The 15,206-nt window shown below is 44.3% G+C and overlaps 1 protein-coding gene across 1 annotated transcript in view; it reads right to left on the reverse strand.

The window, feature by feature from the left end:
- Positions 1-1,074: 1,074 nt before the first annotated feature.
- Positions 1,075-15,206, reverse strand: part of ARSB (arylsulfatase B) — a 113,668-nt gene continuing 99,536 nt past the window's right edge. Inside the window, exons 7-8 of the mRNA XM_083152258.1 lie at positions 6,543-6,674; positions 1,075-3,332 (exon numbers count right to left, since the gene is read on the reverse strand). Coding sequence (XP_083008384.1) covers positions 3,073-3,332; positions 6,543-6,674 — 392 coding nt within the window. The 3' untranslated portion in view covers positions 1,075-3,072. The remainder of the gene's footprint in view (positions 3,333-6,542; positions 6,675-15,206) is intronic.

Here is a 15,206-nt window from a genome sequence, read left to right on the forward strand (position 1 = left end):
TTGCGACTAATCGGCCCGATAAATCAGACCAAATCGCCTCTCCCTTACATGCAGTCGGGTCCGATGCGCTGTCCCGTGCGCATCGGACCCGACCAGGTGATCAGACCGGCTGGCCGTCCGACCACCCGTGCTGGGACCTCCCTCCAGGCGGCGAGGCGGGCGGGAAGCAGGGACGCATGCAATCCATCACAACGGATCGCAAGCGTCCATGCCGCCGGGATGGTCCCGGCGTCTTGCAGGTAATCGTGTGTCCGAACACTGCTGTGAGACGTCGCAGCAGTGTATGGGCACCTTAAGGGTTTGCTTACCAATGAACCAGCCATTTTTATGCTGCTGCCGAACTAGGCAAATTAAATACATTCCATATATTCATATACATCAGTAATCCAAAGTCAGGTTGGCAGGTTTGGGTCCACATGTCAAATGGTTTGAAAACAACCAAAAGGTGTATTATTTACCAGCCATGTATATGTCATTTTTCTTTTATTATGGTCATTTTAAAATCTGCCCTAATGCCCACAACCTCCAATGTCCTTAACGGTTCCTAGAAGTGACACACAGATTTGTGTTTGATGCAATCATCTAGGTCTTGGCAAGATTGTTGGCACTAAGGTACTTCTATTTAGGATACTTGGAATGAAAAAGAATTGACAATAATCACCACATTAGGTAAGGGAGCCCACGGAATAATCCATGTCATCAGAAAAGAAGGTAGGCTAAGGGAGTATTCAGTGTTGGGTCACGGCTGTCAGGCTGGCTCGACAGCCGTGACACTTTCCCATTCTCGGTCTGCTCGACCAAAAATTTGCAGGCGGGATTCAATGTCCCGCCTGCCGCGGGATGAGAAGGGGCCGTGGCCGCGAGCTGCGGATGGGAATCGGCGAGCAGCAGCCGGGAGCTTGTGAAGGTGGGCTCGTTCTGCCGAGATCCCCTGTTCAATGCTGTTGGGGAAGGCAGCATTGAATAGGGCCCCGAAGCCATCTCCCCCGTCGAGAGATGGCTGTGGGAGATTAAATATCCCCCTAAGTCTCAGAATGTTACCACTTGTCAACAGAACACATTTAAAAGGTGTACAACAATACAAAAATAATTTTATTCAAGAAGATTCCCTTCATGGTGCAGAGTGAGATTGTGCTAACTAGAGACAGAAAATAATTCCTAAAAACATCACCAGTTCCTTACAGTAGCTGGTTCCCCACAGACTGTCACAAAGCAATACATCTCCACCAATACACCCACCCACCATTGTAGAGGCCACATCCACCTGAGAATCGTTGCGGTATGGAGATGTTGAATACTATAGATGGAGTGATGTCTCATTGATCAATGGACCCAGAGTTTTCGTTTTTAAGCAGTATATAGACTGGCAACAGGTAAATTAGCGGTCTTATGCTTTTTTTTCTTATTTATAGTGACTGTCTATGGAAATCTGTGACCTGAGCGACTGTGTATTTGCTATGTACATACCGTATGTTTGCATGAAAACATAGGTTTATATTAATAGCATATTTTCTTCTGATTATAAAAGTGCTTACAAAATGTTGAAGCCTTGTTTTGAACCAAATAATTGAGCACAATGGGTAAAATCACATAGGTGTGAGCAGAGGTATTTCTAAAAGATGAGGTGAGGCAAAGGTCAGATTCAGATCTATGAGGGGGAGGGTCTCTTGTAACCAGGTCAGGGGAACAGGGGGAGGAAGTGTTGGTGAAGTCTTTGAATGGGAGGATGAATAATCTGAATTGGATTCTGGAGGAAATTGGGAGCTAGAATAGGGATTTGCAATTAGGTGAAGCAGATGTGGAATGGCAACACAGGAATAGGCATTTAGGATGGATTACAGCAGAGGGTGGATGAGTGAGGGAATGTCCGATAGCAAGAGGTCGAAGTAGCAAAGACAGGTGATAATGACAGAATGCATCAGGGTTTTTAGTAACTGTCTGTATGTATGAGGAAGGGGCAATGTGTTAAAAGGCAACAATAAAGAAAAAAACAACCTGGCTTGCTGCTTTAAAAAAATTGGGCAGACTCGCACAAACTTCCAAACCCCTGGCAACTCGGAGGCTATTATAGCCCTATGTGTAAAGTTTAGGATGAAGTTACAGGATGACACCAAGGAAGAAGCCTGGAAGAGCATGAGATTGCCCAAGGTAGCGGAGACTGGAGGGATTAATTACACTGGAAGGACGGAGAATGAGGAGCTCAGTAGGACAGATGGAGAGGCTGATGGGCACACAGGATAACAGAGGAGAGAGTGGAGGCCAATAGAGCAGGGGTTCTCAAACTATTTTGTGCTGGGACCCCATCAAAAATAAAAATAATGACAGGACCCCAGCAAGTTACTGCAGTAGGTCATCACATCACAAGCGTAGTCATCAGGCAGCACATACAGGGCAGACATTGTGGAGGCACAGAGTGATGGGAGGAGTCTAATATACCATAACCCATCACATCACACGTGTAGTCAGCAGGCAGCACATACAGGGCAGCATTGTGGAGGCACAGAGTGATGGGAGGAGTCTGAAATAACAGACAATTCAACTGATTATTCAGACTCCTTGAATCACTGACTGAGATTAGAAAAGTCATCAGCCTGATGGTCAGCAACAGTCGCGGCCCCATGCTGAGAAGGTCAGGACCCACAGTTTGAGAACAGCTGCAATACAGCATATGAGTTATAGCAAGGAAGGCAAGAAGGATGGACCCCATAGTAGATGGCTGGTTGTGCCAGTGGTAGATACTAGAAGAGCTTTCAGCCAGGTAGGTGAACATAAGCCACCTCCCTCCCACCTAGCAGTGCAGCAGGGGTGCGATGTCCAGATCACTGATTATTTCAGGGCTTCTGACCATTCGGCTTAAGCTTAAGGTAATGAGTATCTCTGCAATGTATCTGTACGATGGACATCTGCTGTTTGGGTACTGGAGATAAGAGGGGTTTCTATGAAAGAGTTTATTTGTGTAAACCTATCCATTAAGCCTGAATCTTAGCAGTTTAACACACCTTCATGACTAAACTACAAAAGAACACGGTAGTCTAACTAAGTGATGTGCAACTTGTAATAGGTCATTAAATATCACTCCCAAGGTCCCCACACGCCCGAAGCTCCTGGGTCACACTTGGCATCATCATCTGGATAATAGATGGGGACGGAATTTTGTCTGTAGTACTCCAGGCGGGAGAGAAGTTTCTGCACTACTGAAGGATATTTCTCGGACAAATCCTGCTTCTCTTCGGGATCATCAACAATATCAAACAGCAGAACACTTTTTCTTGGGGGGTCGTCAAATGAGATAAAATCTGTGGCATTTGGTGGTGGAAACCAATGACTACAACCTGATAAAAAAAAATATATAAAGAAAGAATGAAGACGTTAATATAACATGCTATGGAAAACAGTATAACAAGATACAATGTACAGCTGTCCTCATTTTGGCAGAACAGTAGTGATTTGTGAAGCTTGAAAGGAGATGAAGTTCGATAAAAATTGGTGTTTGTACATGGACAGGGACAGATTAGGTGGAGTTTTGCTGGGTCAGAGGCGGGACTTATTCTGTCCCGATTTGAACTGTGTGAATGTGGGATGGTATGATATACTCCCTAGAAGATTTAGAGGTGGACATACACCTGGAACATCACACAGACCAAAAGGACATCTGAGTAACCCTACAGTTACTCAGACTGTCCACCGTTTTCTCCAACACACCATGTCAGTTACCGTCCTCAAATGCCTGCAGTGTGTCAATCAAGCTGCTCTTCGACTGCAAGACCAACGCGCCTCAGAAGCAGGAACAACTATAGCCATCATCATTTGCAGCTTAATCATAATAGCGTCCACTCCGGAATCAGGCCATTAATTACACAGAGATATAGGAAGACTGCTGCAGTCTGGAATTGTAATTTCACAAAGAAATAGATTTCTAGTAAACCTATATAAAAAGATTATACTGTTAAGACTGCCATTGAGTTTGAGATAGTAGGTACCTTAAACATATAGCTAGAGGGTGCCTATATATGTCCATTTTTACAAATGAATCTAAGTTCCTCATAATGAAGTACAGTATATTCTTTTTACAAAAGTAACACAGGAATGTATGGGGCAACCCCAAAGCAAGGTGAAGGGTGGATAGAATGTATTGGCACAGAAAAATAGAGGAACACTAATAAAACTATACCATAGAGTAGTACTGTTTGTGCGGAGGGCGAGGGGACATGCAAATCTTTGACAACTGCTGGAAAGTTTTATTATCTAGGTTTATAAGCAGTACAATAAATGACATCAATGTAGAACATTATTGGTTTGATTACAAAACTGTACAATGTCTCATGGTAATTTGGGGCTTTGCTGCACAGCCTACACAGGGACAATGACTTTGCTGAGCAAACGAAGCTGTAACAGAACACACATTTTGACTTTCCGTTGGAACACATTGCTTCAGTGGCATGGAATGTAAATCTATATAAATAATTAATGGCACTTTGGGTTGGAGAAATGTGACTCTGGCAGCCCAACCGGTTTTGTTCTCGAGATTTTAAACCTAGTTTTGCAAAGCAACTTTAACGTTTTATATATAACACCACAAAGGAGGTTTATAAATATATCATTTTTACACTGAACTCATCAAACCATGTGGGATACGGTCATTTGGTCGACATGCATTGCGTCGACCTTTGAAGTTTTTCCTGTGTTTTTTTTTAGCCAAGTGCTGACAAGCGGAATTTTACGCCATACCGTCCACTCTGGCGTGTGGGAGAATAAAATAGTGTGCCGAGCGTATTGAGGCACCGTACCCGAAGCATGGCGAATGCAGTGACTATGTCGACATTCGGTTAAAATAATAAACCATGAAAAAACTCATGTCGACCCTTTGACTGTCAACCTAGAGCTTGTGTTGACCATTTCGACCCTGTTGACCTTAGCCATGTTAACCTATTCAGGAGTCGACCTAAGGCCTGTCGACCTTCAGTGGTGGACCCATTGAATTGAATGTTGACCTAAATTGTGTTGACTCAATGACCCATACCCACCATGGGCCTGATTTTGAACAATTCTGTGCTTCCAACTTTGTGGCAAAAGTTTGGTGAAGGTTCTTTTCTATTCCAATATGACTGTGCCCCAGTGCACAAAGTAAGGAATATGAAGACCGGTTTCAGAGTTCATTGCAAATGCAAAATCTTTCTTAAATGGGCAAAACCATGTGCATTGTAGGTGGGGCAAATGTAACATGTTCGCTGCATGGTTAGATTTGAGGGAGTTATATTGTTTCTGTGCAGAATAAATACTGTCCGCTTTATTTTTACACTGCAATTTTGATTTCAGTTTGAAGATATCCCACCCAAATCTAACTCTCTCTGTGCATGTAACATTTTGCCCCACACCTGCAGTGCAACATGCTTTTGCCCATATCAAAAAGATTTTGCTTTTGCGATCAACTCTGAATCAGGCCCCATGTCTTTATAGTCCTTGCTTTGTGCACTGGGGCCGAGTTTGGGAACCACTGTTTAATATTTAAAACAACTTTATTGTTCCTCAAAAAAACAAACAGAAGTCTAAGCTCTAAAATAACTTCTATCTAATGTTGCGTATAAAAAATAGAGAAAAGCAGTTCAGTTTTGTTGAAAACTGAACACACCCAAGCTTTGCAGTCGGACTGAGGCCCAGCTTGGGTCACTTTGGATTTCCAAGTCCGAGTCCAGACTACGATCATTTCACAAACTTTGGCCTAAAAATGAATCTCAGATATTTTGGATTGATTTTAGGGAGTGATTTACATGGCTGCTATTGATGTTAACAATACTACACAGTGGCGTAACTATGAAAATTGCGTCCCCCCGCCGAAAATGTTGGCAGCAACCCCCCCCCCTCCCCCAAGTAAAGATAACAACCCACCCCCACCACCACCGAGCCCCCCCCCCCCACCACCCATGCCCCCGTGCCTTACCCTCCGCTGTGCTGCGGCCGGGATACAACTGTCTGCTGTATGGGGGCGGACATTTTATGATGGTCCATTTTCATTTCAGCAGAAGCCAGGGCAGGTGGGGAGCCGCACAGACAGGTAAAACCCGGCCGCAGCACAGCGGCATTACAATAGCCCCGCAGAGCCCCGGCGTCTGCACTTACACAGCGCCTCCCCTCGACCGTGGGGTCTGTGGGGCTATTGTTACGCCACTGATACTACAGGAACAAAAAAAACAGTTTTTCTATGCATTTGTAAGAAATCCAGATACATAACCAAAACTTGAGGGTGGTTTGAAAAAGCCAAAACGTAACAGATGACTTCAAACTAAAACATAGGCATATACCTCATGCCCCTAGTGGGTAATCCACCACTGTATCAGCATAATGCTTAGACTTTTTTTTTTTTTTTTTACTCCTCACAAATTTTGTGGTGAAATACATAATATTGCCAGAGATGGGAAGTACAGTAGCTTTATCAAATGAAACTGCCTTGGTGTATTAGCAACTGGTTATAAAATGAAAGGGTTAATAGCCTGAATTTGGAGTGTCTGGTCTGTTTATTCCTCAGTAATATAGATAAATGTTACCTGGATTTCCAGTCAGCAGTTTCCATTTCCCGTGTCGAATTGCAGCGTGAACTGATACATTGAACAATGAATCTTCCCATTCAGAAATAATGGTGCTGGACAAGGGCTTTCTGGTCTCATTATTTGTGGAGCCTGGGAAAGAATTTGTGTTACACAACTGTATAAGATTTCATGGTGTAACCCTAACACTTTCCAGTGACATCAATCACTGGACCGTAGCACATCTTCACTTAGAGAAACCGTCTTGTAGACACACTCATTTTTATTATACGTTATAGGATACCCTGCCATGGACATATATTGTCTCAGCGATGTCACCAGTTCCGAGTACATTTATTGTCTGCTTTGGCACAGATAATGACCCAGAAAATTGCTGCAGATTTCATTACAATAATGCCTGTAATAGATTGTTTTTTGTATGTTATGAGGTCTCCTTTACGGATTGTCCAGTGATACCCACAGAGTGGCTGTAAAAGTAAAGATTATGGGGGAGGTGCATCCAAGCTTCCAAAGAGGACATGTGAAGGTGGGGCCAATAGTGACCAATCAGCATCTCTCTCTTAACAAGTACAGTCTATAATGTCTCCCAATGTCACTACTAAAATCTTTCAATTAGAGGATGTTCTGCAAACATATTACTATACATACAGAACAGGAATATACTTTACAACATTGATTAGCAACAGATGGACCTAAGCATCTTGTTCTAATAAATGTCCCTGTTCTGGCCAGAGTCACACTAGGCTATGCCCACCATCCAATCAGCATTGCCTTTACTTGAAGCCACACAGGACACATTTACTTTTTGTAATAGCTTAAAGCTCATGCTACAACTGAACAGCAGCCACCAGCCTTGGGGAAGGAGCAAAGGCACTTGGCGGCAGGAGGTGAAATGCGCAAGATAGTGACCTCCTGCCACTCCGCCGACGTGTATTGGTTCCTCACTTGGCGGCAGGAGGTCAGAAAGTGACCTCCTGCCGCTCCACCATCGTGTGGCATGAGGTGACATCCCAGCAGGAGATTTCACGCCTTCACCCCCATGCCATTGCGCCACCACCTCCCGGAGCTGGTAACTGTCACTTTGTTGTTGTTTTTTTAAACTGTGTGTGTGTGTGTGTGTGTGTGCGTGCTGGCTATTGCTATTGCCAGAAGTGAAAGCATACTGTATAATGGGCATCATGTGTGTGGCATATGTATAATGAGCATCATGTGTGGGGCATATGTATAATGAGCATCATGTGTGGGGCATATGTATAATGGGCATCATGTGTGGGGCATATGTATAATGAGCATCATGTGTGGGGCATATGTATAATGAGCATCATGTGTGGGGCATATGTATAATGAGCATCATGTGTGGGGCATATGTATAATGGGCATCATGTGTGGGGCATATGTATAATGGGCATCACGGTGTGCGGAATATGTATAATGGGCATTATGGTGTGCGGCATATGTATAATGGGCATCAAGGTGTGGGGCATATGTAGAATGGGCATCATGTGTGGGGCATATGTAGAATGGGCATCATGTATGTGGCATATGTATAATGGAGCATCATGTATGTGGCATATGTATAATGGGCATCTTGTATGTGGCATATGTATAATGGGCATCATGTGTGTGGCATATGTATAATGGAGCATCACGTTGTTCGGCATATGTATAATGGGCATCATGTGTGTGGCATATGTATAATCGAGCATCACTCTGTGGCATATGTTTAATGGAGCATCACGGTGTGGGGCATATGTATAATGGTCGTCACGGTGTGGGGCATATGTATAATGGGCATCATGTGTGTGGCATATGTATAATGAGCATGAAGGTGTGTGGCATATGTATAATGGAGCATCACGGTGTGTGGCATATGTATAATCGAGCATCACTGTGTGGCATATGTATAATGGAGCATCACGGTGTGTGGCATATGTATAATGAGCATGAAGGTGTGTGGCATATGTATAATGGAGCATCACGGCGTGTAGCATATGTATAATGGTCGTCACAGTGTGTTGCATATGTATAATGGAGCATCACGGCGTGTGGCATATGTATAATGGTCGTCACGGTGTGCAACATATGTATAATGGAGCATCACGGTGCGGGCAATAGGTATAATGGAGCATCAGGGTGCATGGCATATGTATAATGGGCATCACGGACTGCACTATTGGGGGCATATGTGTATCTGGCACTGCACTATTGGGGGCATAGGTGTATCACACCCCCATTTTCATTGGCCGCACCCCATGTGGCTACAGCTCTTAGAGAGCTGACCATGCCCCCATAGCGGAAAAAATGGGGGATGTAGCCTCGCAGGAGTTCCACGGTAGTAGGTGAACCCTCTAATTTTCTTTGGCACGCGCAGATGTCCCTTCTCCTCTGCCTCAGTATTGGGAAGTATGTTTGTGACATATTGGACATTGCAGTGTGTGGCATATTGTGTCTGGGGCATTACGGTGTGTGGCATAATGTGTAAAGGGCATTTTTTGGATATTATGCAGATTTTTTTAATTATTTCATTTTAGTAGCTTTTCAGGCGGTTTATTTTGTCACGAGTAGCTCCCGCCCCCAAAAAGGTTGGAGACCATTGGTATAGTAGCTAAGACAGAATTACAGAGAGGTGGGACAGAGAAATACCTAGGAAAAAAGGGTCACAGGAGACAAAGGCAAAGGGGGTGAGAGGAACACATGGGGAGGAAGTGGGCAGAGGTACACATGGGGGGGGGCAAGATGATAGGTGCACATAGGGAAGTAGGAAGTTAGAGGCACTTTTGGGGGGTAGGGAGGTAGAGACATGCTTTGAAAAGGAGAAGAGGCACTCATGTGGAAGACTTGCCTATATTACGGATGGCTCATGGAAGGGTAGAATTAAGTATGTGTGTGGGGACATTGTTATTATTATTTACAGTTTATTATATAGCGCAGCATATTCCGTTGCGCTTTACAATTGGAAACAACAGTGATTAAACAAACTGTGTAGAAACAAACTGACATGCAGGTAGGAGGGCCCTACTCGCAAGTTTACAATCTATAGGGATAATAGAAGGGATACATAAGGATATGATTCCATAGCATGGCAATCCCACCACATTAAAAGACAGTCCTGATGGGATGCAATTAGATATGACAGCTACTGGTGATTGTGTGAGGGTCCCGAATATGATAGGCTTGCCTGAAGAGGTGAGTTTTCAGGGAACGCTTGAAAGTTTGGAGGCTAGACGAGAGTCTTATGTGAAGGTTAAGCTGTGATGTTTCCTGAAGCCTTCTATGAGAGCACAGCTACTGCAGTAACACTCCTGGCCATTGTTTGCAGTGCAGTGCACTACACTTCTTTCCCTGAAATTGCTGCTTAGCACCCTGAATAGATGAATGTTTCATATACCTGTACCTTCCTTGACATATGATCTATAAAATGGTCAAAAATTGCATCAAAATCTATCCAAACAGAAAGACAGGTGGATGGCCTAACAGTTAGCAGTACAGAATTGTAGTCCTGAGTTCCATATCCACCTAGGTCCTAACTGTGTGGAGTTAGTATGTTCTCCTTTTGTTTGTAAAACATTCTGGTAGATTAATTTGGTTCTGACAGATGACCCTAGTGTGTGTGCGTCAGTTTGTTACTGTGTATGTGTGTACATGTAGTAGGGCCAAACCTGTCCTCAAGATCTACCAACGGTGCATATTTTCCAGGCAACCTGTGGATCTATAGCAGGAATGAATGCAGCATGTTTGATAATGTGACAGTTAGTAATGACTACAGCTGTGCACCAGCTAGGTGATTTGGAAAATGTGGACCGTTGGTAGATCTCGAGGACCGGTTTGGCCACCCCTGTAGTAGGGAATATATATTGTAAACTCTATTGGGACAGGGACTGATGTAAATGGCAAAAATGTCTAATAGAAAAGTTACAAATTATGAGGAAACAGAAGAAAAAAACTCCATTAATAAAGATATTCTCTAACTGCAGATGGCAACAGATTCTAAAAGCATTAGCAATAACATTTGTTTTTACATGAGAGGAATGATAGGAATAATGGAGTCTGTTTTCACAGACGTAACAGAAGATAAAGTAGTATACAAACTCATGGAGCCCAGTCGCCATATACGGGCACAATGCCAATTGCTTCATATTTTAAACATATATACACATTATGAAGCCTCATATATGAAGTACTGTTTGGGACTAGTGTAGTCCCTGGAGCAGCCCAGAGGTGTGTGGTGTATCCATGTGTCCTGTAAAATTGTCGGCGGCCCCTGGGCAGAACATTAGCGCCCCCCCCCCACATACCTATGGGCAGTGGGGTATGGGAAGTGGCAGCTTGAAGCCTGTAGCGCTATTTGCTTGGTGGCGGGAAGCGCTGCTGATTTCGAAAAGTGAAAGAGTCAATGTATACTATTAATAATACCCAGTTCTCACTGCAGGCAAATTCCCGGGTCTATCATGTCGACCAGGGAATTTGTCTTTTAACACAGTTTTTTTTGCAGTGTGAACGGGTCACATACCCGGATCTCATACACGGGTAAAACCCTTCTTTTTACCTGTGTTTGAGATCCGGGTATGCAGACACGGGTTGACCCGTTCACACTGCAGAAAAACCTGTGTTAAAAGGCAAATTACCAGGTAGAACTTCTTCACCCGGGAATCTGCCTTGCAGTGGGAACGGGGGTCTGTCCCTGTCCCTCTCACTGGCAGTGAGAACACGGCATAATTACTAAATAATAATGTAAGTATACACAATTAGAGAGCGCCACACGATTGGAACTACCAGTATTTTATTAAAAAAGAAATTATTTCTTTGATAATTTAAAAAATAATACTAAAAAACTATTTTACAGTCTAAGCATCATACAATCGACAACTAATTAATAAATATGCAATTAAGAAACTTATTAGATAACTCGTACTAACATTCAATGAATCCGGCTCCGGAATAGCAATAGCTGTTGGCAACTGTCCCTTTATTAGTGCCGGACACAGTAGCGCACGCAGGGGGGGTTTCTGAGTACACAGAAACCCCCCCAGAAAAGCTGAGGGTCCCCTCTTTCCATGGGTACAAGAATTTTAAAAATCGGCCCTTGGGAACCGGAGATATCTGACTTCAAAGCAGTGGTCCCCATCCAAGCCTGTTAATTGCTGTTCCCAGTCAGATATTTCGGGTTCTGTCTGACTTAGAGTTTTTCTGAGGGTATATTCCAAAAGCTGGCACTCTCCCCCTTTGATGGACACTAGTAGCTTGTCTCTACTTTTACCAGAACCAGAGATATCAGCCTTCCAGCAGCTGGTTACTGCTCCAGCTCCACACACCTGGTATGTAGTTTTATATACTTGTTGGCAGATTGCTCTGCCTCCTGAACTCTGATCCCCTATCCCCAGTACCATTTGGTAGGTGGGATCCTCTAGTTTTTAATTCCATTAAAATCTAAGAAATCTATTTCCGGGAACTGGAGATATCTGCAGTCAAGCAAGCTGTCCTCCCACCAGAAAATTATGAATAATGAGCTCACTCCACTATACACCCCTCCTCTGCATATTAAACATCCTCTACCACCCTGAAAGTTATGTATCAGGGCCCCTTCATTCCGCCCAATGCCCCCTTCTCCCACCCCATCTCCCACCATCTGTGCAGTAAAGGGGTAATTAGTGGAAATTACTGATCCAGTCCCTACATGCTGAGCGGTTGATATAATACCCCCTACCACCCGCGGGACATCAAAGCTTCGCTGGAAGATCGATAGGAGCCCCAATACATTGTTATGCCCAGGGGTCTACACTGCTGTTGACACCTGTGTGTGTGTGTGTGTGTATATATATATATATATATATATATATATATATATATTTTATTATTATTATTTATATAAATTTGGTCTATAATACTTTAACTGACCCGGCATATACTGGGTCACCTAAGTGTCCATCTCCGTGCTTTGCTCTGCCCCTCTGGAAACCCCCTTCTGAAAATCCTGCGTTTGCCACTGGGACAGTCTTTTCAAAATCAGCTTCCCGCCCGGCAAATAGCGCAGCGCTACAAGCTTCCAGCCACCGTTGCCCGGACCACGCCACCGCAGCAGCAGCTCCTCGGGGCAGTGCCATCTTCCCCATTGGGATGGGCCCCTAGAATCCTTGGGCCCCTGGGCAACTGCCCATTAAGCCCAATGGGAAAGACGGCACTGCTGAAACTGTGCAAGCAGTTTCAGACGCTGCAGACGCCTGGTATACACGTACTAAGGAATACACAAATAACTTTCAATTACGTCTCGTCAAACCGATACTGCCGACTCCGTGTATCAGGGCACTGTACACTACTGAGCAGCACAGGACCTTTCCAACGGGCAGCACGGATGGTGTAATGGTTAGCATTGGAATATGTTTATGCTATATAAGAGACTGTTACAAAATAAAATAAATAGTAGCAAAAATGTATTGTTAATCATCACTGCTAGTAACATGCACCATTATACATCTGGTTATTGGCCAAAGGTTCACTTTTTAAAAATGATGATATATTACTTAAGGTTGATTATAATCAGATGCATCCACTATAGGATTTTTGTGTAATGTATAGACCAATAGAGTGCTGAGCCACCGCTTCTGTTTGGCTGAGACAATGTTGCCTATCTACTTTCCCTTGAAAGGCAAAATGAAACCTAAGCTGCCAGTTGTTGTTGTGGCATATATTTATATTTCTGTCCCTTAAACAAATACTACCACAGATTAATGAAGTGCAATAAGGAAGTACAGCAGCTAAGGAGGAGAGATAATTCCAGAGGTCATGACCTACAATAACAGTACAGGAAGCTTTAGAGGAAAGGAAGGAAGCAATATGTCCCATGAAGGATGAGACGGACAGACAGAAAGACAGACAGAGAACACTTTTGCAGATAAAAAGTCATTTGAAGGACGATTATTTTAATAACCATCTTGGATATTGAATTGTCTTTCAATCTTACCATGAAGAGGTTTGCATACTGTGCCATAAACTGGATATCCTAATGTTCCTTATGTGCAGCAGATATAATCCTGACTCTGTGACAAGTAGATGATAAGGATAAATGGCAGGTATAATAAGTCATCCCAAACTGTTCGCTGGGTACACATACTCATCTTTGCGGGTGGTGGGCACGAGGGCTGGCACATTAGCGGGGGGTAACGCCATTTACCCGGCTTCAGCGAGTCCACCCAAGCCATGCTGCAGCCACTCAGTCCCAAATGTTGTGGTGCGCGGTGACGACACCCAAGATCGACCCACGGCCATCTTTAAAGTGGCCTTATTTAGTTTTGCCAGGCAGGAGTCGGTCGCTGTGGCCGCTGTGGTAGCACTGTCCGTGGCCCAGCCAGGGGGGAAATCGGCGGCCCAGCCAGGGGGGAAAGCAGCTAGATCTGGACCGGCCCACCAGAAAATTACCCGTCAGGCCAATCCGCCCCTGTGTAAGGTTGCGTCAGAGCAACCTTACATATTCGTGCACCTTCTACATCTTTCAAAGGTCGGCGACCATTGAAAGATGTGGGAGGGTCCCAGCGGCATGCGAATGGATGTTTACGTAAAACATCTATTCGGCGTACCACCATTCGCAAGGAAGGATCTAGTTCCCTCGCAAGGATGCAAATTTGCATCTGAGCGAATGAACCAGAATAACCCTCAGACTCAAGATCGCCAAGAAGCAGTCAGTAAACAGGATGCAAATTCAGTGTCTGGGGATCCCATGGCGTTTATGGCCAAAGATGAAACACCTTGGTTTTCCTTCAATGAACATGTTATTGTAAAACCACAAGAATCAGATATCTGATGAGAGGGGTTTGGGGCACGCTCGGTGCCTCTGCTCAGTGGTCTGATTGCTGCAGAAAAGATTGCAGGGTTTTACAAATCTGCTGGGATGTGGGCATAAATATACTGTATACTCAATGTAAAAGGCGAATCACAAGCTAAATAAACCTCCGAATGTCTGACATATGAGTCAACCACCTACTGAAACGCAGCCGGAGAGCTTCCTTTTCTAATATTAGTAACATGTGTTTTATTTCAAACACTTTTTAAAAAAAATCTGTTTTACAAAATGATTAGAGAGTTTGACTTATTTATTTACTATATCATTTCTGCGGTCGTTACATCACAATCTGTAACCAGGGAAGCTGTAGCAAGCATCGGAAATAGATAAAAGGCCTAATTCGAGCGCCATCGGACAGGGTCGAATTCGGCCACATTTTTGATGGTGGTGGTCTGTGCCTGCACGAATATGCGCAAGTGCAGACCCCCTGTGCAAATGCCTTTGGCGAGTATCACACTCACAGAGGCGTTCACATGGGCAGGAGATGGAAGGGTTTGGCAGCAGGGGAATGCCCAGCGTTTTATTGGCATCCCCATGAAAATGCTGAGCGTTCCACTGGGGGTGCAGGTGGGTTGATGACTACTCAGGGCGGATGGCTGATGTCACATGATTTCAGCGCCCGCCCCCTTTTCGGACATCTCCGTCAGCAATGACAGTCAGTTCGGAGTGACTTTTATTTCTCTCCCCTTTGGCCACATGTAAGGGGATGTGTTCTCAGACAACTCCTCGCATGCTAGCAAGGGGATGCTGGTGGCGCAGGCGGTGGTGTGGCGCTAACCTGTTCGCTGGGTTGGGAGTATATGCAGCCTAGCAAACAGGTCTGAATTAGG

The sequence above is a fragment of the Crinia signifera genome, chromosome 1 (genome assembly GCF_055691185.1).
Source record: "Crinia signifera chromosome 1, ASM5569118v1, whole genome shotgun sequence".
In the NCBI taxonomy this organism is placed as follows: domain Eukaryota; kingdom Metazoa; phylum Chordata; class Amphibia; order Anura; family Myobatrachidae; genus Crinia; species Crinia signifera.